Source organism: Coffea arabica, chromosome 1c (genome assembly GCF_036785885.1).
Source record: "Coffea arabica cultivar ET-39 chromosome 1c, Coffea Arabica ET-39 HiFi, whole genome shotgun sequence".
Classification (NCBI taxonomy): domain Eukaryota; kingdom Viridiplantae; phylum Streptophyta; class Magnoliopsida; order Gentianales; family Rubiaceae; genus Coffea; species Coffea arabica.
The window spans coordinates 991367-1013447 of record NC_092310.1 but is presented as its reverse complement, the minus strand read 5'-3'; the positions used below and the strand labels follow the sequence as shown (position 1 = coordinate 1013447).

The window sequence follows — 22081 nt, the reverse complement described above, 5'->3', positions numbered from 1 at the left end:
GGTAAAGCTGCTGCAGCAAGTCTCCAATCTTAAATTACCTGAGACAACTTCATTTTAACACTAACACTTTTCAGTTGAAGTCTTCGTAGTAGATGTTGTCAAAGAATAAACAAGATTTGTTCATTCAGACTGATTGACGAATTTAATCCTTTAATATGTCCCAAGCTTGCATCAAAACTATGTTAGACAAGTTTGCCTTAATACAGTCGTAAATTTCTCCTCTGATTGAAGTGGAATGCTAATCTCATATTAAACTAAAGCACATTATATGGTTGATCAAATACAACTCAAGTCTTGACATTTAACTCATTATAATCTCGCCTTGGAACAAATTAAGAAGATATTAAATGCCTTTCACTTCCTTGTACCGGATCAAATCCTCAATATTCCACCTTCACTCCAAAAAGCCAACAGGATCAAGTTCTTGGTGAGGGATCAATTGTGATGTGACAACAGTCTTAACAACAGAACCAGGTGGTGGAAGTTTACATTGTTAGTTTGCAGACAACGGAAATGCTATAATCTGCTGGTCCTTGAAAGACTTCCCATGTCTTTGGCCTTCTGGCGGAGAACAAATTTTTGTATTTTTCCTGTAGAAGTTTTTGGCAATTCCCCAAAAACAACAGTTCGTGGAGCCATATAATGTGGCAAATGATCACGGCAATACTTGATAATTTCATCTGCATTTGCATTACAATCATCCTTCAATTTGACAAATGCACAAGGTGTTTCACCCCAATAATCATCTGGTCTTCCAACAACTGCAGCTTCCAGAACTGCTGGATGGCTATAAATCACTGATTCCACCTCAATCGAGCTAATATTCTCCCCTCCTGAGATGATAATGTCTTTGGATCGATCTTTTAATTCTATGTATCCATCAGGGTGTCTCACCCCCACGTCCCCACTTCGAAACCATCCACCTTTAAAAGCATCAGCTGTTGCTTTACTATCCTTAAAGTATCCATTCATGACGGTGTTGCCTCTGAACATCACCTCACCCCTTGTTTTTGTGTCCGGTGGTACGCTTTGCATTGTTTCTGGATCTTTGATATCGAGTTCTTCGATGCCAAGGTGGTGCAACCCTTGACGAGCCTTGACCTTGGCTTGTGCATGAGGTGGTAGTGAATTCCACTCAGGTTTCCAAGTGCAAACTGTTCCAGGACCATATGTTTCGGTCAAGCCATAGGAATGAGTAACATTGAATCCCAGCTCCTCCATCTTAAAAAGTACATGAGGAGGAGGGGGGGCAGCGCCTGTCATCGCTATCACTTTTCCTGGAAGCAGTCTCCGATCAACAGACGGTGCATTAATTATCATATTTAATACTGTAGGTGCACCACCCATGTGGCTCACTTGGTGCTTAGCTATGCACTCAAAAATCCCTTTTGCAGTTACATTTCTCAGACAAATATTTGTGCCACCCTGTGCTGCAACGGCCCAAGTAAGGCACCAGCCATTGCAATGGAACATCGGAACAGTCCACAAATAAACAGGCATGGATGGCATTTCGTTTAAAAGAGCAGCAGCCAGAGAATTGAGGTAGGCTCCTCTGTGACTGTAGACAACACCTTTGGGGCTTGATGTTGTACCTGAAGTGTAATTCAAAGCAATAGGATCCCACTCATCATGTGGCCTTATAACCTCAAAGTCTGGTCTTCCTGATGCCAAGAAAGATTCGTACTCTAAATTGTCATTATTGAAATACATGTCACTAACCCTGGAAGATGAGCTAGCTTGGTCGGGAATCACAACTAATTTAGGCGTCTTGCTGCTTGTCTTTAGTAGAATTCCTAATGCCCCTTTTGCAGTATGAAGTAACTGATAATCAACAAAAATGACTTTTGCACCGGAGTGTTTTAGCAATGTCGACACCATTGCTGAATCATGACGTATATTGAGAGTACAGAGAACTGCTCCTGCCATTGGAACTCCAAAGTGCAGCTCGTAGATTGCAGGAATATTTGGGGCCAGGACAGCGACCTACACATGTAATCAAAAGCTTAAATACAAGGTATCAGAAGAGACACATCACATCAGGTGGTTTAGACAAGAGAACACAGTCTTCTGTTGCATATGCACGCAAACTGTTTGACTTGTAATCCATGAAATACAGGGAAATCTATGAAAGGAAAGAAAAGTTTTAAGGTTCTGAGGTGGTTCATGTTTTCAGCTATACTTGACGAGTTCTAGTGTGCTCTGTATATAACTTGACAATATTTTAGGGAGAAATGTGGAGGAGTCCATTCAATAGGCCATGGACAAGTTGGATTCAAAGTTTCAAACTTTTCATAAAGCTCAAGCCCTCAGGTCTAGCTAATTCAGTGTACCTATATCTTAGGAAACTCAACCTTACTTTCAAATTTAAGCATGTGACAAGACTTGATTTAGAAGATCTTCTAGGCACTCAATGTTCTATATCAAAACGTTTACTTTTAGCCTCATCACAAACCAGCAGAAATATTTTCAGCCAGCAGAAGTATTACTTCCAGCCCATCAAGTCCTCTATCAGAAGTATCATTAACCAGCAGATGGAATTTCTGGTATGCTTATCAAGAAAGGAACCTCATCATTGTACCATAACTGAACAGCAAGACATAGCTAGACTGCAGGATTCAAAGAACTTTGCCAAAACATTCCAATGGTTAAAGCACACAGATATTAGCACCAGAGATGCTTGAAGCTACATTCAAACTTGAAAAAGCACCTGAAATTCAGATATCAAGATTAGACCTATTCAAATACAAAAGGTCAACATTTTTGTAGCGTACTTGCTAGGAAAGTAGTGTTCCACAAACTCTGTCGTAAATGGCTGCTGAGAAACCAAAATTGACCCTCAAATGCACAATTCCATAAGTTAGCAATTTCATAGTGATATCTTTACTATAATGCTCCAGACACTCAAAAGCTTCTTGATAGGTTAGCATGTCTTTTACAGGTTTCAAGTAATCTGGTTCCATTAGGTGCCAAATTCCCCTTCCCCCACCATATCCATGCGACCTTTCTTTTTTTTTTTTTTTAACAAAATAAAAAAGAAAAAGGTTGAAAGAATTTAGAGTTGGGTAACAGCAATAAATTGCATAATTAAACCTCCGACTACCACAAAGTCACTGAATTGAGGCATGAAAATGACCCACCGAAAATATATATATAAGGGGCAGTTGGTCCCTTGTGGGCTCATTGAAATGGAATCAATCTATAGTAATGATGTCAATGCATGTCTGTTCAACAACCCGTGCAATGATTGATAGAGACAAAAAATACCCAGAAGATATCATTCCAAACAAAGGCAGAAATCATTTTTAACATTCCAACTAGTTCCCAACAACCAAGCAATCAGCAAATTAAAAATTACAAATTTAACGCATAAAAGATGCTAAATCAAGGAAGAAAATTACAATCCCAATAAAAAAAGATTCAATCGTGATAATTAACGAACAACAGAACAAATTGAAGGACTTTTAATTGCAGAACAAATTGAAGCACAGCAATTAAAGAAAACAAAACGAACTGGACAAGAAGAAAATGCAGGTAAATTGTGAATAACAAAGAAAGCCCAGAAAATCCAAGGATTAAATGGGAACTTACAGCATCATGACGGGAGATTCCGAGGGAGTGAAGAGCAGAAGCGAGCCTGGCGCATCTATCACGAGTTTCTGCCCAAGTGAACTTTAAATCGCCATACACTACTGAAATTCTGTCTCTGTATACAATTGCCGAACGCTCCAAGAAACTTATGGGCGTCAGAGGTACATAATTTGCTGAGCATTTGACAGTACCCTCCATTGATGATTCTATCCTTTTATCTGAAAATCCAAAAGAGCGCTTCTACTACCAACAGGAAAGAAGATAAGAGAGGTTGTTTCCGGTTGAAACTTGGACGATGGATTGTACAGGATCGTTCAAGTATGCTATAAATAAACGGACCCTTCCTTGCATGGGGTGTGAATTTACCGAATGAGGCCTTTGTTCACTCAGCTCTATTCTTTGTTAGCAGATTTATTTGCTTTTTATTTAACATCACATGAATCATTTCTTGTTTTATCTGCGTTTTTGGCGTATTGGTGAGATTGCGTGCGGGTCTCTGCCTATCAATCATTTCGATTTTGCTCCCGCGGACAGGCAGCGATAGTGATGGTGCACTGACAAGGACCAAATCACCAGAAGAGTCGTGTTTGAACAGTGTACTAGTTAAACTCGATTCGAGTTAATTTAAAATGTTTGAGTTTGAACTCGTCAATCAAACTTTTAAAACTTGAACTCGAGACTTGAATTTTAACAAATCGAGTTCAATCGGATTTAAATAATATGAAGTGATACTTTATACACTTATAAATAAAAAAAATAAGATAGGTGTTTTACATGACAGTAAATATTAGAATAAAAGTTAAGATGTATTAATTGTTATCCTTGAACATGTATTTATTTCAATTATTCTTAATGAGTTTGTGAATCTCATATATAGAGTTTTAACTTCTCAAGCTATTCGAACTTCATGGATTTGAGTTTAAATTTTGACCAAAAAACTTGCGAATAGCTGGATTAAACTTGGTTATGTAGGTGCATTTATGTTACCGGTTTGTTTTGTTGTGAGTATAATTTAGATCCAAGGAAGAAGAGATAAAGTGATTGGACTTCTTCTTCTTTTTTTTTTTATCAATCGTCAATCCTACACTATCCTAATCTAAAAAAGAGACCCAACTGAATCTAGAAGGGCTGATGGAAACTGAACTACTATCGAAATAGATGGATGCGTAGTGCACCCTATGCACCCATCTAGATTTTTTTTGAGAAACCACCTACTAAACCTTAAATGACTGGTGGGTAGCTACCAGCCCAAAGTCTGGCGGTTGTAAAGTGATTGGACTAGGATGATCATCTTTTAGTATTTCCTACACTACCGTGGCACAATTTTGTTCAGGCTGAAAAACCTATTGACATTCTGGCATTAAAAACTAGGGATAATTTCAGAAACCTCCCCTGAGGTTTCTGACAGTTTCACTCCCCTCCCCTGTGGTTTCTGAAATTCCACAAACCTCCCCTGTCAGATGGTGAGGTCCCATTTCTTACATCATTTGTGTCCAAAAGACTTAAATACCCTTACAATTTTGTTAATATTTTGTGATTATCTGAAAGCTATTAGTTAAGTTAGTTATAAACACAATTAATGTAATTAACCATAAATTAGAGTCCTAAAAACGAAAATAGAAAAGGGACCGTTGTGAAATGGCGCCAAACTTAGGCGCCATGCTCTTGATCTGATTGACATAACAGCTTGAAAGGCACGGTGCATATAGAAGCAAGAAACTTGGTCTGTTCCCGCCATTGTTTGTGTTATAGCAATTGAGGTTGATGGTTGGCAAACAAACTTGTTGATTCTAACATTTGCTGAAGAAGAGTCTCTTTCTGGCAAACCAACTGCGTTACCAGGTAAGCGTTTAAGATTTCAGAGACTGTTTCAATATTCCTTGGTAGCTTACTTCTGATTTGGTTGTTGTTCGTATAAACTTGATACATGTTTGCTTATGATTTTCTGGTTTGTCACGTGACTTGGTTTGCTAAGCCTCTACCAGTTGATGCTTGATTGCTTCTATATTTCTCGTCTGACTTGGATTGTTTGATATAGTTAGATGCCAAACCTTAGTAGCTTATGCTTTCTCTGTAACTTCAGCAACCAATGTTGCAAGATGGTTAATTTTGTAACTAATATTTTCTGTAACTTCAATAACTTCAGTAGGCTATGATTGTCTATTATAGGATGGTTAACACTGATGTTCATGATATTGTGGTCCATTGTATGGGAAGAAAAGTAAGAGTGGCTAAGGTAAATCCCAAGAGTTACATGTATTCTGACTTACTAAATGATGTTGCTGAGAAGCCATTGCAAGAAATGTCTGGAAATGTCAATCTACTGGTGCACATGAGATGCGAAATACCTGGTACAGCTGAGTACTTAGATGTGAATGATGACCAATCTGTTGCTAAAATGTTCAAGGTGCATCAATCTCATGTAGTCATTAATATACAAGTGTTGGAGATGGATATCATCCCTGCAGAACAGAGTGACAGCTTCCTAAACAGAAATGTAGTAAATGAGCATGAGAATTTAAGAACTGAAAAAACTAGTAGAGGCAAGAATATCGAAGTTCATGAATTAAATTGTGAGACTGAGGAGTACATTAGTGATTCTACTTCTGATGACTCATGGAATCAAGGTTGGGACAGTAACAATGAGGATAATTTAGGTGATGAGCATTGGTCTGTATCCCAAAGTGACAGTAGTGATGATGATTTTTCTGACTTTGATGACAAGGAAAATGAGGATATTGTACCTGATTCTGAATCTGAACATGAAATAGATCCCATGAGAGAAGCCTTAAGAGGCAAGATGTGGACTTACAACCGAAAAGAAGACATAGAGTTTAAGAAGGGACAGCTTTTCACAAATGTTGATGCTTTTAGAGCAGCATTAAAGGATTTTGTGATCCAAAAAGGTTTTCCCCTACAAAGATTGAAGAATGAAAAAAGCAGATGTACAGCCAAGTGTGGTGTTGATGGATGCAAGTGGAGAATTCATGCCTCACCTTTAGCAGATTCAGTGACGTATATGATAAAGTCATACACACCAGAACACACTTGTGTGATGGACAGCAAGAATCGAGAGGCCACCTCTGATTGGATGACAAAGAAACTTGTTGCTGTGATGAGAGATCATCCAGACATTTCCAGAAAGGGGATTGAAGCTGAGATGCTAAAATATGGTGTTCATCCTAGCAAACAACAAGTATACAGGGCAAGAGAAAAGGCCAGGGAAGAAATTGAGGGTACACATGCAGCTTCATATAGTAAGATACCAAAATATGCTGTTCTTCTAAGGCAGAGCAATCCTGGTAGCTTATGCAAAGTTCATTATGACAGACCCAATTTACTTGTCGAACCAAGATTCTTGAGATTGTTTATAAGTTTCAAAGGTCAGAAAGATGGTTTCTTAACTGGTTGTAGACCTTTTATTGGTTTTGATGGTTGTCATTTGAAAGGCAATTTTGGTGGAGTATTACTTACTGCTGTGGCATTGGATGCAAATAACTCAATTTTTCCTATTGCATTTGCTGTGGTTGAATCTGAAAACAAAGAAACCTGGAGCTGGTTCTTCTACTTTTTCCAGGAATTCTTTGGACAATTTCATAACAGTGTTCCTTTAACATTCATGAGTGATAGACAAAAGGTATAGACCTTGTTTACTTTACTATCATGGCAAATGTCTCATTCTATATGTCCAGCTATGCCTATTATTTGAATGGTTTTAACTCAATTGCTGTAGGGATTGAATCTTGCTTATGAGGAGCAAATTCCATTAACTACTGGAAGGCATTGTTGCAAACACATTTGCAGCAACTTTAGGCTTCAATTTCCTGGAGTATTACTGAACAGTTTGTTCTGGAAAGCTGCTAAGAGCTATGATGCGTTAGGCTTCAATGAAGCAATGGCCTTCATTAAAGACATGAATGTAGAAGCATGGAGATACTTATCAAAGATTCCACCAGCAACTTGGGCTAGGCACGCATACTCAACTGAGATAAAGTGTGACCATGTCACAAACAATTTTACTGAATCTTTCAATGCATGGGTGGGAGATTTAAGAGCTAAACCAATACTGACTCTTGCTGATGGTTTAAGGAAAAAGCTCATGAAAAAGCTGCATAAAAGATATCACAAGGCCTGCACATGGAGCTCTAACATCACTCCAAAAATCACTAAAAAGCTGAAGGAAATTGTTGGACTGTCTAGGAGATGCTCACTGCAAATGGCAAGTGAGGAGATATTTGAAGTTGGTGATGTGGACAGAGAATACATTGTCAATTTGACCCAAAAGACGTGTGATTGTGGTGATTTTCAACTGTCAGGACTACCTTGCAAGCATGCTGCACTAGGCATTATATATAGAAGACAAAAAGTAGAGGCTTACTGTGATGGTTGCTTCTCAACAGAAATGTGGATTAAGGCATATAGTGGCATAATTCACCCAATTCCTCATGAGAAACGATGGCCTCCATTACCTGATGTCACTCCAGCAATTATCCTACCACCACCCCTGAGGAGAGCTCCAGGTAGACCAAGAGTGAATAGAAGGCGAGGACCTGATGAACCAGCTTCATCTCAGACAAAGAGGTCTACTACTCTGAGATGTAAGAACTGCAATGCATTTGGCCGTAATAAGATAACATGCCAAAGAGCACCTGTGAGAGGAAATAACTCTACCTCGCAAACAAATCAGCAGGTTCATAACTGATTTCTAATATTGATCATGTTACTTTGTTCACCATACTTAAGATCATGACATACAACTTAATGTACAGATTCCTGAGAGAAGAGCAAGGCCTGGCAGGGGAATTGCAAACACAGGCTTGTCAGGAGCTGTTCTCTGGGTAAACGTTACTTCATTATATGTTTAGTGAGTGCTGAAATTGTTTACTATCAAATTAACAACTGTTAACTATATTATGAGAAGATTTTCCTAATGCAGGATCACATAGAGGGTAGTGTGCCTGTTGTGATTTCCAGTCAAAGCAGCAATCCAAGCCCATCAACTGAACCTGGTGCAGCTAATATTCAAGCTGATGTACAGACAACTATGGATGCTGCTAAGAGAAAGGTACATCCAGTTGCTTTTTGGTCATTTTTTTTCATTTCTGAGTTGCTCACCCTATGCACTTGTCCTACATCATTTCAGAGAGGAAGGCCCTCAAAGAAAGATGGAACATCTGCTGTAACTAACATCAGGAGGGGAACTTCATTTGCAGCTTCACAACCAATGCCATTAATGCCAATTGCTGGCGCCAATTCTACCAAAAATTCCCACTTACAAACTTCAGTGAGCACCAATACATCAGCTAATCATGAGTCGCACAATCTCAGCAGCAGCTATATAGCTTGAGGTTTTAAATAGTTAGGCCTCCCTTGTCATATATTGTTGCTAAGAGAATACTGATGTTCTTTTGAATCTGTTTACGATTGGAGATACTTTTGTCATTATTACTTTTGCTGAAACTTTGCTGAAATGCTTGGTGCAACTTTTGGTTTTGTATACCATCTATGGACTTAGTACCTATACATGGTCTTTTGCTTGACATTTGAATTCCAAGCAGTAGTGTAAATTCATTAAAGACATACATTTTGTATCTTTGAAGTAAAGTGCAATATGCAGGGATTCTACAGGTTCTGCAATTTTTGTATGCACAGATTGTATGGTGTTGTCTTAGTAAGATCATAATAGACAACGTCTTGCATGCACATATGAATAAACTGAAAGTGACAATTTGAATAAACTGATTTCATTAAACTGACTTCACAATTTGAATAAACATATAAATTGCTAAGAATACAAGGTTAAGTAGCATTAGCTTTGTCACTATGGAGTATTGTTCTTCAACTCTACCAATCTGGACTTGTTCTTCCCTTTGCATTGATGAATGTCTGCGTTCTCTTTGGCTGCTCACCTCTTCCTCTTCTGGACCTTCATACCATTCAAAGAATCTGCAATTTGTGCAGCAAAAGTACAGCTTGTGTGGATTCCGTTCACTCTCAGAAATTTTAATGGTTGCCTTGCGATTACATCGACATTATCTATTTCTAATTGTAAATGATGGAGGTGAATTCTTGAACTGGCCATTTGCGTGTGTGTTTGTTGCTGCTGCAATTCAAGATGGAACACCCAGCACTTCAGTTGCATCCAACACCAAGCATTTTAGTTGCATCTCACAGATTAACATTTGTGGAACACCCAACACTTCAGTTGCATCCAACACCAAGCATTTTAGTTGCATCTCACAGATTAACATTTGTCTGTTGTTGTTTGTTGCATCTGTGGCTGCTGCATTTTACTCTGATAAATAGCCTTCGGAGTTGGCCGTTGCATGTAGATGTTAGAACTGGCTGCCAGAAAGAGCCGTTGCATTGCATTTGTTCACTACTCCTCATTGTAAGTTTCTCTGTTGATTGGTCTCACTTACACCCCCTCAAGTTTCATTCTTCTTAAATTCCCTCATTTTTCTTCACATTGCATTAGCTCTCTAACCCAAGATAATGAGGGCATTTGTGGAATACACTTGTTTCTCTCTCCAGCTACTAATTTTTTATTGTTTGTATTTTGAAATTGGGTCTATTTTGGCATCCCCTATTTAGTTTTAGGGGAGGTTTGTGGAATTTCAGAAACCACAGGGGAGGGGAGTGAAACTGTCAGAAAAACTATTACGTTGTCTTTTGATATGTAGAAGGAAGTGGATGATAAAGCCTGAAACATTCCCTTTGCGCAAATAGTAAATATTAGAATACAAGTTAAGATGCATTGTTATACTTGAACATGTATTGAGTTCGATTATTCTTAACGAACTTTTGAATCTCACATATAGAGTTTGAACTTCTCAAACTATTCGATCTGCTTGAAATCGAGTTTAAATTTTGACCAAAAAACTCGCGAATAGTTAGATTAAACTTGGTTACTAAGTGCATTTATGTTGGCGGCTTGGTTTGTTGTGACAATAATTGAGACCTAAGAAGGAGGAGATAAAGTGATTTGACTTGGACGATCATCTTAGAGTATTTCCTACACTACCTTGACACGCTTTTGTTTAGGGTGCAAAACCTATTGACATTCTGTCATTAAAAACTGCTACGTTGTTTATTGATACGTAGAAGGAAGTGGATGATAAAGCCTGAAGCATTCCCTTTACGCAAAACTATACGGTCAACAAATTTGTATACTAAAGCTGAGATGTAATTGTATTTTGTGTATGATTTTATTCCCTACACGGGAACAACTGCACTTACATAATACTAACTGATAGTTTTAACAATAAATGCCCATCGAAAAAAATCGTGTGCAAACCAAATCCTCTTAGGTGATTTGGCCACAAAGCAATAAACAAATATGTAATTCTGACAATAGGTTAAGAATTCAAACCCTTTTAAAATAGTAGTGCGACTCTTTAATTTAGAAGTTAACTTCTTTCTCTACCTCCTATAATGTTTCCAAGATATTAGCACCCGAGATGCTTCCAAGATACTTTCAAACTTGAAAAAGCACCTGAAATTCAGATATCAAGATTAGACCTATTTGGCGTAAATGGTCACCGAGAAACCAAAATTGGTCACAAATGCACAATTCCATAAGGTTAGCAATTTCGGGAATGGGGCAGCTACAATTAGCAATAGGTGCGGTTGTTTTACCTTTTTAATGATTTAGTGTACACTTAAATAATTTTGATGTATTTCATGATTTGATGTACATTTATATAACTTTTTATTGTGCTAGTAATAGTTCACGTACTTTGCATGTAATTATATTAACCTAAATATAACATCTCTTATATATAAACTTTTTTTTTTGTGAAATTTGATTGTTTACATGATAATAGAATATTTTCTATTTTCTATTTCTTTAATCAATTATTGTTACAAAGACTATCTAAATACGAACTCTTTGATCCATTGATTTTTGAATTTATTTTGAGCTTTTTGGTAATTTATGGATTCAATTTTGATAAACAGTTCTTAATATGGTTATGATGTGTACTCATACTATTTATACCATTAAATCATAATAATATTTTTTAATATTGTACAAAAGATGTTGTTAAACAGGAAATGCATGTATATATGTCAAGTGTGAGCCCAGTAAATAAAATTCATAATTATTAGCAAAGTAAAGACTAAAACCGTAAAATCAATTTCCAGAAGTGTGTCAGAGTAAATAAATTGGCTTGTTAGGTTTTGTCATTCTAATTATTTTCACCAAACTCATCGCTTCTTTTACCTCTTGGAAAGTTCATTTACTAGCCACAATCTAGATGCGCCTTTTTTTCACTTAAAAATAAAACCCATAGTTAAGTTTCTAATGAAATCAACAACTTTAAAAAATGAAAAAATTTGTATCAACATTTTGAATGCTATTTGCCATAACATTTTGAATGTTATTTTTTCCCTGGTAAGACAAACAAAATGCAATTGTACAATTAGAATGAATTAATTATTTAAGAATAAAATATATGAGCTGTGCTTATGCCCAACTTCATATGAACATTTAATTATCCTACTTTATATTTTTAACTGAACTTTTCAATTTTTTCTTTTGTGAATTCGAATTGAATAATGTGAGGTGCATTATTGAATTTGGATTGTTTACATTTTTTTCCTAAGTATTATTAAGGTTAGTAAAGAATGTAAATGATTTATATTGCTTAATTATCTTAGACTGTCTATTTAATTGCCAATGGACATTCAATTGATAGAAATAATTGGATTCTTTTATTTGTTATTTTCTTTCAGTATTTCTTCATACCGATAAAAAGCCCATAATTATACATCTGTATTTTGATATTCATGTCAAGATTCTCCAAATGATTATGGACTCTTTGCTTCTTATATATCTCTCTTTTGCTCCAAGAGCATCTATTTTTTGATACAAATATTTTTTACAATCTTAAAATTGTGGCTAATGCAACCAGTCACACTATTTCAATAAGATATTATTTTGGCTAAGAAACTTTGACACACATAAGGATTGGAGATGAAGTGTAAGGATCACTAAATAGTTTTAATAGGGAGCTTTTCATTTTAATTACCATTATTATTGAGATTTAGTTATTTTGAATGTTTCATATTTTTAATTACTACTACAATTAGAATGCAATAATTCTAATTGAAAGATAGAGATAATATGGGCACAATAAAACTAAGATCAAAAAGTGTATGCAACTTACAATACCAATACTTTTTAACATAGTAAAAAATAAATGTTTTAAAATACATCAAAGTTGTGTGGATGTACATCAAATCATTAAAAAAAAGTAAAACAATCGCACTAACCGCGGTGGCGGAGCCAGAAAAAATTTTCAATGGGGGTAAAAGTAACACTAAAATTTTTTACCTATTGTTTTTGTAATTTTTAAGTAAAAAAAAAATATTCATCAACAAGTTGAAATGAAAAACCTTTTTTTTAGTTTATTTCAAATGGAACTTTATGGTCTATATATCCTTTTAGAATATTAGTTCGTAAACCAATTTCGAGTACCACGTAATTCTTTCACTTCCTTCGTAAAAAAAACCTCTGGGGCTTGAAATTGTATCAAAATTCTACAGGTATTATAAGAATTTAAGGAGCCACCACTTGCCCCACCTTAAATCCGCCCCTGACTAACGGCACCTATTGCTAACCATAGCTACCCCAAACCCTGCAATTTCATAGTGACATCTTAAATTGAAGCGGACCACTAAGCAATACAGACCGGAAGATATGCACCTGATGCAACGCATATCAACTATTATAGATGCTATAATGCTCCAAACACTCAAAAGCTTCTTGATAGATAGGTCAGTGTGTCTATTACAGGTTTCAAGTAATGTGGTTGCATTGGGTTCCAAATCCCCCTTCCCCCACTATATCTATGTGACCTTTTGTTTCACAAAATAAAAGAGTTATACGAATTTAGAGTTGAGTAGCAACAATAAATTGCATAATTATACCTCGAACTATTAGAAGTCACTGAATTGGTCCCTTGTGGGCTCATTGAAATGTTAATCCACGGCTATTCAACAACTTGTGGAATGATCCACTGAGACAAAAATTCCCAGACGACATCGTTCCGAACGAAGGTAGAAATCTTTTTTAACATTCCAACTAGTTTCGCAATACTTACCAAAAAGAAAAAAAGTTTCTCAATAACCAGGCAATCAGCAAATTAAAAAGGATAATTTCAGAAACCTGACAATTTCACTCCGTGCCCTCAAACTTTAAAAAATCTCATTTGGCTCTCTTGTTTTAAGCGTTTTGTAACATTTGAAATCCATTTCAAAATATAATATTAAAAAACTCATTTTGAGAGAGAGAGAGAGAGAGAGAGAGAGAGAGAGTACAATTTCATTCCAAATTTGTCCTTTCTTGCGATTTTTTAATTGTCATAACACACCAAAATTGTTGCTTATCTTTTGTAAATTGATTGATGTAGTTCTTTAATGAAAGTCTAAGAGTTGGTAACAACATAAAAAAAAAACTCTTTAATAATTTTTGTGTCATTTGTTCGGACAAAAAATGTTAAATTACTTAAAATTATGAATCACTTACACTACTCTTAAAAATAACTTGCAATAATTCATAACCATGAGAATACCTTTTGCAGTGAATTAAAAATAATACAAACAATTTTATATTTAAATTTTAACATGTTGTATCTTTTTAGTTGTCAAACCATCGATTTGGATGTCAAAATAAAAAAATAAAAAAATGTGTAAATGATTTATAAATTAGCTCAAAAACACATATATTTGAAGTAGAGAAAACGTTACTTGCGTTTGGATTGCGATTTTCTTAAAAAAATTTCGTTACTTGTTTCTCTTTGTCCATGATACTAATTGATAAATGCTTCACATTTTTCCAGTCTCAGCTCTGTTAGCTTGGAGTTCTGCTTTTAACCGGTCCGTCCTTTTTTAACTTTTTTTTTTATCAATTTTTTTTTTGGCAAATACACACGGTCCGTCCTTTTCATCAACCTAATCAACCTAAGGTAGACTAAGTGCTTAGGAACTTGTCCGAAGGTGTGTGTTTTTGCTGACATGTCAATTGGTGATTTGCTGAAAAGTTGTCGTCCTCCATGCGCCGTTCACGTGACCTGCTGCTTGCAATTGGGCTGTGAATTGCGTTTGTGAGCCACCGACTGTATTTGCTTCCATGCAACCCACTAAAGAGATAATAGTAATTGTCCTTTTCCTTCAACCCACTTTCGCACCTTTATTTTCTTTTTCCTTTCTTTGCTTCCTAAAGAAACCCATGTGGGTTTGGTAAGAATTGACTACTCCATGCTTCAGAATTCTGAACCGTCCTTTCCTTTCCTCTCAGTCCATGGTCCCTCACTCTTCAGCATCACCGAGACGCCCCTGATCTTTTCCTTCTTCATGATCATCATCTCACTCTTCATTCTTCCATCTTTTTTTTTCAACATCATCTTCATCTTCTTATCTTCTATCTGTCTTGGTGAGAAGAAAAAAATAATTTGCTCCGAGCTTCTTTCTTCCTCTGCCAAAAATAATCTAGCCGTTTAATTTTTTTCCCTTTTTTTGAGCGAGATGAGGAGTTTAGTTGTAGCTTTTGGAGCAAACTAATGTTGTTTATTTTTTTTTTACATTGCAAGATAAAAGGCCTTCAGATGTTTCTGCATCTGCTTGATCGTCTTCCTCTCCTCTTCTTCTCTCTTATTATTTTTTTTTGGTCAAAAACCTCTTCTTCCTTTCACCATTTTTCTATCTATGCATGTGATAAGCAAGTGATAGAGACAAATCTGAAATCCTTTTAGCTATTGAATCTGAACATTTTGAGATTTTTCTTTCATTAAATTTTCTGTTCATGTTGTTTTCTCCTTTTACTTATCTGATCTGACTTTACCTTTTTTTTTTGTGATTGCAGGTGGGAAAAGTTTGTAGATTTCATGTTTTTATTTTGGTAAATTAAGTTTTGGTTGTAATTTTCCAGGTTTTCGGTATTTGAATCCTTAACAAGAAAATATTTGGCGCCTTCTTAGTTTTTGGGGTTTCTTTGACAAACAGCCAATAGCACTGTAAGTGATGATAGAGCCCAACTAATTTAGATACTTGTTTTCAATATCTCTTCAGATCTTGCCTTTCCTTTTCTTTTACGAGAACATCATTTATTTATTTTAGTTTACAAAAATTCCAATTTTTTAAATAAAATTCCTATTGATTTGGTTCTGAGAAGCTAAGATTGGCTTCTAATCGTCTAATGGGGTTAACATTTTGCGAATAGTCTAAATTATAGTAGATTTACTGGTCCCTAAAATGGTGTCTATCTTTGTAGCCAATAAAAAATTTGATATGATCTGTTGGTCTTTCTAGTTTCTTCATTTGTTGAAAAGGTATAGTTAATTTTTTGCAGCTGAAATAACAGGAAGATGTTAGGATTCGTTTGCATTCAGATCCCATTTTCTTAAATTATCTTTTTTTCCGTACTTTTTGTTATGTTATTAACATACATCACTACATTAAAGGCGTGAACAAATCAAGATTCAATCATTCTAAAACCAGTTCATGGAATAGTAAAATTTTCAAGTTAACAATGCTATATTTTTCCTTTTTTTCGGCTTTTGGATTGAAGGGTCGTCGCTATTGGATAGGGTTGTTCTTTAATTTTAGCCTTAGGTCCTTCATTATTTGCATGCCGCTAATACATTATTTTTGAATGGTGGATACCTTTTGAATTGTCTCATATATGTACGGTATTTATTTTTGAAACAGCTTTGAGATTTTTTCCCCTTTTTTCTTTGTACAGACTATGATCATGTTGCAAAAAACACTTCAAATTTTTGGTGTTATTGTATTATACAAAGAACTCAATGAGTTTTACCAAATCATAGACTTATTGGGTTGTGAAAGACATTACCACTAGAGGTCATGGCTTTCTTTTTTCTTTTCATTTTACAGAATATCATTTTTTCCATAACTTTTTTAAAGCTTGTTGCTCTGTGAATGTTTTCCTTATGAATGGAAAGTACCAATTTGAGATAGTCTTCTCAGAATTTTTTGGAAGATCTTGAACCTCTGAACTCTAGGCAACCAAAATAAGATAGGTAAAGCATAGCTCTTCATCAGTGAAATTTCCTATCATTTTATGTCTATGCTACCATTTTCTCTTACACTTTTCATGATTAATTTTCATATAAGTATGAATGTATAGCAGTTAATACTAATATTTTTATGGCCAGTAATAATTCTCTGATGCATTTCTTTAACCTAGAATTCCAAAGTTTAGATGGGTTCTATAGGACAAACATAACTAAGATTTGAGAAAGTCAATTTCATGTCAGTAATTCTAAAGACTTATTTAGAGGTGCAAAGGGAGTTCAATAGTCACTTTTTTGTTTTAAGATTTTGACAATTTGCAGGGCCATTCAAATTTTAAGTTTTTTTGTAATCTGAACTAATGTTGTCAAGAATTTCTCAGTTTGACATTTCTTGAATGGTGTATATTGGTTTATCCTTTCATTTTTTTTTTTTTTTGCATAAATGTGTCTATTCATGAGCAATTTGGTCTTAATTTTCCTTTTGATCTGACTATTTCTTTGTGTTTCCTTTTGTTTCTTGCTAGGTTATTACAGGGATGGATGGTAATTTTTTTGGAAAATGGTGTAACTTTCTGGCTGGAGTATTACAGCGAATGAAAGCTATAAATAGACTAATTTATTTTATTTCCAATTGGGCTATAATGATATAATTTTGGTTTCTTTAGATGTATTTCAGGTTTTAAATTGATTGCCATATCTTGGCGAGGCAACCCTGATGGCATTTGGCTTTCATTCTCCCCTTGAAATGCAATTGGGTCTGCAGCCATGGCGGTACTCTCATCTCTGTCTGACTTTTGCCAATAGACCCGAGCCTTACTTTAAATTATCATAATAACTGCTTAATTTAATTAAAGATTTGATCACTGATTCTTTTTTTTCCATTTGTATAATAATCTTCGGATCATGTCAATTTCTAATGTTTTTATTGGTTGTTTTAACCTTTGAAAAAATCTCTAGAGAGCTATGCCAGAAATTCTCAGGTGTGCTACCTTGGTTTGCAGTTATAGCTCGTTCATTATATGATGTTTTACTTGTGACAAAGTTTTAGCTTTTTCCTTTTGCTTTATACTATTTTCATCATGCTAGAGAAATTGCTTGATGCTTTGGCACAATTTATATAGTGACCCAAATGGGTGACAGGTGCCGAACCTGTACAATAATAAATACCTACTCGAGAAAAATACAGATTTTGTATATAGCGGTGAGTAGGGTCGAATCCACAGGGACTGGGGATAATTCGTTTCTTCTAGAGTCCAAAGTATGGGGGGTTCTTGGATTAAATGCTAACTAAATAAATTAACTGTAGAAAATAATTGATTAAAAGAAATAATTAAGAGAAACTCTAGCCAAGGTTACACTTCAGAAATGGTTCAGGCACTGATCATTGATTCACAGATAATTCCACATTTATTAATAGGTTAGTTATAGTTGTCATGCACGCGATAAACAACCAACCTTTCCTTACTTTCTCGACAGTTAAGGTACGACCGTTAACTATTTCTCTAACCCAAAAACAACCCTAGGTACGACCGTAGGATTTAATTTTTAGATTGCATTAATAATTAGAAAGGCCCAATCCTAACTAACAAACACGCTATGAGGGTTTGTTTAAGTTAGATCGTATGCTCCCCTGACATAAATCCAATTACGCCAGTTGCCACTAAGATAGAGATAACGAACAATTACGGATTCAATTACCTCCATTTAGCAAAATAGCCTATATGAATAATTAATTATTGCGCACTAATCAATCATACATAAGGACTAAAACAATTAAAAACAGGAAACACATAAATACCAATAAATGAGGAAGCGATTAAAATAATTTCGATCTCACAGTAATTGTTGAACCAAGTCTTCAGTTGTCCCCTTGACTAGAATTAAGAGGTTAGTCCTCCATTAATGGAGAACAACCATGCGAAAGAGCTAAGAAAAGAAAATCTAAAACTATGCTAAAAGCCTAAACTAAAACTTGTTTCTGCCGAGAGAGAGAGAGCTCCCCTGAAGCCAGCGAAGGGATTGTATTTATAGAGTCCTCGTGCGGCTGTCTCCAAAAGAGACCCAGTAGTCTTCCTGCTTTTGTGGGTCAGCACGTTTAGTCAAAGAAGGAACCAAATCAATTGAAATCCAATTGAAGTCTTGTTGCCAAATGACTCTTCACGTGCAAATTGGCTAAGTCAGCATTGTTCCAGAATTGTCACCCGCGAAGGAATCTCCAAATATTTGGAAGTTTGCACGTGGCCAACAATCCCGCAAATCCGGCTTTGGACATCATACTTAGGCGTGCCCACGTCTAATTGACAGGAAGGCTTCAAAAGTTAATTTCCCAGCTCCTTTTGCCCCTAAATGCTGTAATTCGCATAGAACACAAAATCTCAGTAAAATCCACCGATTAGTGCAGTATTTAGTCCAAATAAATAGGAAAAGCACATGAGAAGACCGACTAAACTGCACTCTATCAATGGACTTTTGTCAATGTGCTTTAAATTTTTTAGAAATTTTATGCTCAAGTGCAGAAACTATATGAAGTTAGAATGAAATATCTAACTAATCTTAAGTATTTGAGAGGTCTTGCAAGCCTGTACGTCTTAATAGAGAAGTAAATATGATATTTGATGGTTGCTTTTTATAAAAAATAGTGAATACTTTTTTACTTAAGTATACAAAGACTGGTTAGTTTGGAAAATCTATTCGGGGCCTTTCTTTTTTCCTACTTCACAACCCAAAAACATGAAAGAAAAACACCGCGTTGCTCACATAGTGTTATTTGGGTAGAAATTCTTTCTCCTCATTTTTTTTCTCTTTGCGGCAATAGGAAGATAACATGTTCATAATGATGGCTTTTGGTAATGTTAAATTGCATGTTTTATAGCTGTTTAGTCATGACAAGGGATTAACTGAGACCTTTTTAGGTATCTGCATTTGGTTTCTTCCTTTTTTGGTCGGTTGGGTTCTGAAGAATTAGATAAATGAAGCATTTTACTTTTTATTTTTTGTAAACTTTATTTATTGGAGAAATAGGGATGGGCATCGCTGGAGTTATGCTACTTTCAAAGGACTGCATTCGATGGTCTATTGTGAGGATAGAGCCTTGTAAATCTTGAGCAATAATATCCGGCACTGCTATTAACGAGATTTGAGCATCTACCAGTAATGGAAGAAGCAAAATTGACCTGCAAGCACATAAAATACAAGGAATACGTACAACCGCGGATGTAGATGAAATATTAGAATGAACTGGTTTAGACTGATTGGATCAAAAGCACACCCTCTCTAATCACCCTCCAAAGGTTTATGAATGGCTTTAAATTGTGAACCGCTGACTAGGAAATGAATTGCATTGCTACACAGTTATAGTTCTCTTTTTTTCTTTTTAGTTAGTAGTTCAAAATCTCTTATATTTCTGCATCCATACAGGAAATAGTATTTGTTTCATTCATTTAAACCTATTTTTACTCGACTAATTTGTTTGGTTTACTTCTTTTGTAGCTTGATTGAGCTACACGACTATGAAGCTTAAACAATTAGTGATGGCAATTTCTAGAAGCACTGAAATTAATGAACTTTACTCGAGATGGGTTCAAAGTGAACTACATGAGGTAACATGCTCGAATTAAAAATTATCAACAGTTTGTTTTGTTATATGCCTAATTAACAATTTATGGACTTGACTATTTACATCTGGGATAGATAATATTGTCAAAATTCACAGTGAAAGCACGCTTTTCTTTGTGTTTCACATTTTTTGCTAAATAGATAAAAGTGAAAGAATTTTTGTCATGCAGTTCACCTTTCTCTGTTTCTCTGTTTCTCTGATTTGAATGATGAAATGATAATATGCACGTATTTTCAACTTTTAGCTTCCACTATTTGAAATTTTCTGCACTTTTCCTTTTGGTTTAGCTTGATGTTCTATTTTTCATTCATGTTGTGTTGGTAAAAAGGTGGCATGAATGATAGGTATCTCCATGATTTATAGGCCAAAATGTATAAGCTATTTTTTGCCTTTCTATTCTTTATTTATTTATCTACCATTCATGTTTTGAGGAAAAATTGGCTGGCAAGACGTATTATTCAAATATATGATGGTTGCTCAAAATGGATATGCTGTTTATTTGCTTTCGATTCTTTATTTATTCGTCGAGGATTAATGTTTGAGAAAAAGTTTGAGTGGCAAGAGGTCCTTGTTCAAATATAATGATAGCTCAACTTAGGAGTATGGAATGTGCTCTTGATGGCTTTATTTTTTTGGTTGGTACTTTAGTAGTTTCTTGAAATTTTGCAACGAAGCATGGCAAAAACTGCTGGCGCATTATCAGTGGTTTAACTAGATTGTCATTCTAGTCGTGGTTGTTAAATTCAAATATGATTCTTTTTTGATAGGATTTGAATGATGTTTAGATGGTGGAAACTTGGAAGCTAATGAAGTTTTGGCATGAATGCTGGATACTTTCCCTTCTCTGTACTATCTTTAGCAAATAGTCATTATTTACTTCCAGAATCACTTACTATAGTATAGATATCAAATTTTGTGATAGTTCTTTTTAATTTTTCAGCACTATTGCATAGTTCCAACAGAATTGGCTGACTGCTCGAGACGCTGATCAAGTAAAGACTAGAGGCATTTCTCTAGATATAGCTGCAAGAGAGCACTTTTCGATGAATGTATCTTAAATTGTGACTTATTTCTTTTTCACAATTAATGACATGCATAGTGCATTGGGAGAGCCTACCTCAATTATATGTGTTATTATACTCTTCAACTTTATTATTATTATTATTTTTTAACTCTTATCTATTTTGGTTTACACCTAAATTAATCACAACTGAAATGTCGACAAAATGCTTCAATTATCAACCACATACAGAAAATTATATAAAAATGATTTTTAATTGGAAAATGCAGCCAGTGAGAGCTCTGGGTATATTAACCTTGCAACCTCAGTTCTGGATACACTAACCTTGCAAACTCACACCGCGCGTAGTGCGCGGTGATCCCCTCCTAGTTTAACTATAAAGTACTACTCTTTGGATTTGTCAGAGCACTACTATTTCGATTTTTTTTCAGCAATATTATAAGTAATTGGTCCTCGCCGCAACGGACTGAAGTGGTCGATGTGTAAATGCAAGATTATGCTGATCTTTACGGGTCCCACATGTTGTATGTTTTATATTCCAAATGAGTTTTAGAAGCTGCAAGTTTATCTTCTCAAAATAAATCAATCAATTTGATTGGGATCAAAACGTGTGGGGTTAGGTTTTTTTTTTTTTTACATAATTATTCAGATAAAACCAACCCAGGCAGACCCAATTATCTTTGTAACTTACAAAAAACTTTGATCAACTTTCAAATATATTATACACTCTTGACATTTAAAAAAAAAAAAGGGATAATTTCATAAACCTCCCCAAGGTTTTTAAAAATTATAGAGAGCTCCCTCTAGGTTTTAAAAATT

General features: G+C 35.3%; 1 protein-coding gene and 1 long non-coding RNA gene across 7 annotated transcripts; one reads left to right on the top strand and one right to left on the bottom strand.

Moving 5' to 3' along the window:
• Positions 1 to 225: 225 nt before the first annotated feature.
• On the bottom strand, positions 226 to 3963 carry LOC113720766 (butanoate--CoA ligase AAE1-like). Its single transcript, XM_072074431.1, has 2 exons — positions 3589 to 3963; positions 226 to 1983 (listed from the first exon to the last, which is right to left on the bottom strand). The coding sequence occupies exons 1-2, from the start codon at positions 3784 to 3786 to the stop codon at positions 517 to 519; spliced, it is 1665 nt and encodes a 554-aa protein (XP_071930532.1). The 5' UTR covers positions 3787 to 3963; the 3' UTR covers positions 226 to 516.
• A 10798-nt stretch (positions 3964 to 14761) lies between these two features.
• Positions 14762 to 21363, top strand: LOC113720773 (uncharacterized). 6 transcript variants are annotated; one of them, XR_011838984.1, is made up of 6 exons: positions 14809 to 14832; positions 15455 to 15490; positions 15521 to 15605; positions 17150 to 17396; positions 20115 to 20224; positions 21182 to 21363. It is a non-coding gene; the product is annotated as an uncharacterized lncRNA (long non-coding RNA). The 6 variants fall into 6 exon arrangements; XR_011838957.1 differs by lacking the exon at positions 14809 to 14832 and adding an exon at positions 14841 to 15025; XR_011838958.1 differs by having other exon boundaries at positions 14762 to 14832; positions 15455 to 15605.
• Positions 21364 to 22081: the final 718 nt, after the last annotated feature.

Bases quoted from the DNA above. Each gene is read 5' to 3' on its own strand.
- LOC113720766 (XM_072074431.1), bottom strand. From the start codon at position 3,786: ATGGAGGGTACTGTCAAATGCTCAGCAAATTATGTACCTCTGACGCCC. The intron at 1,984-3,588 runs GTAAGTTCCCAT...TTACATGTGTAG, and splicing joins GAATCTCCCGTCATGATGCT to GTCGCTGTCCTGGCCCCAAA.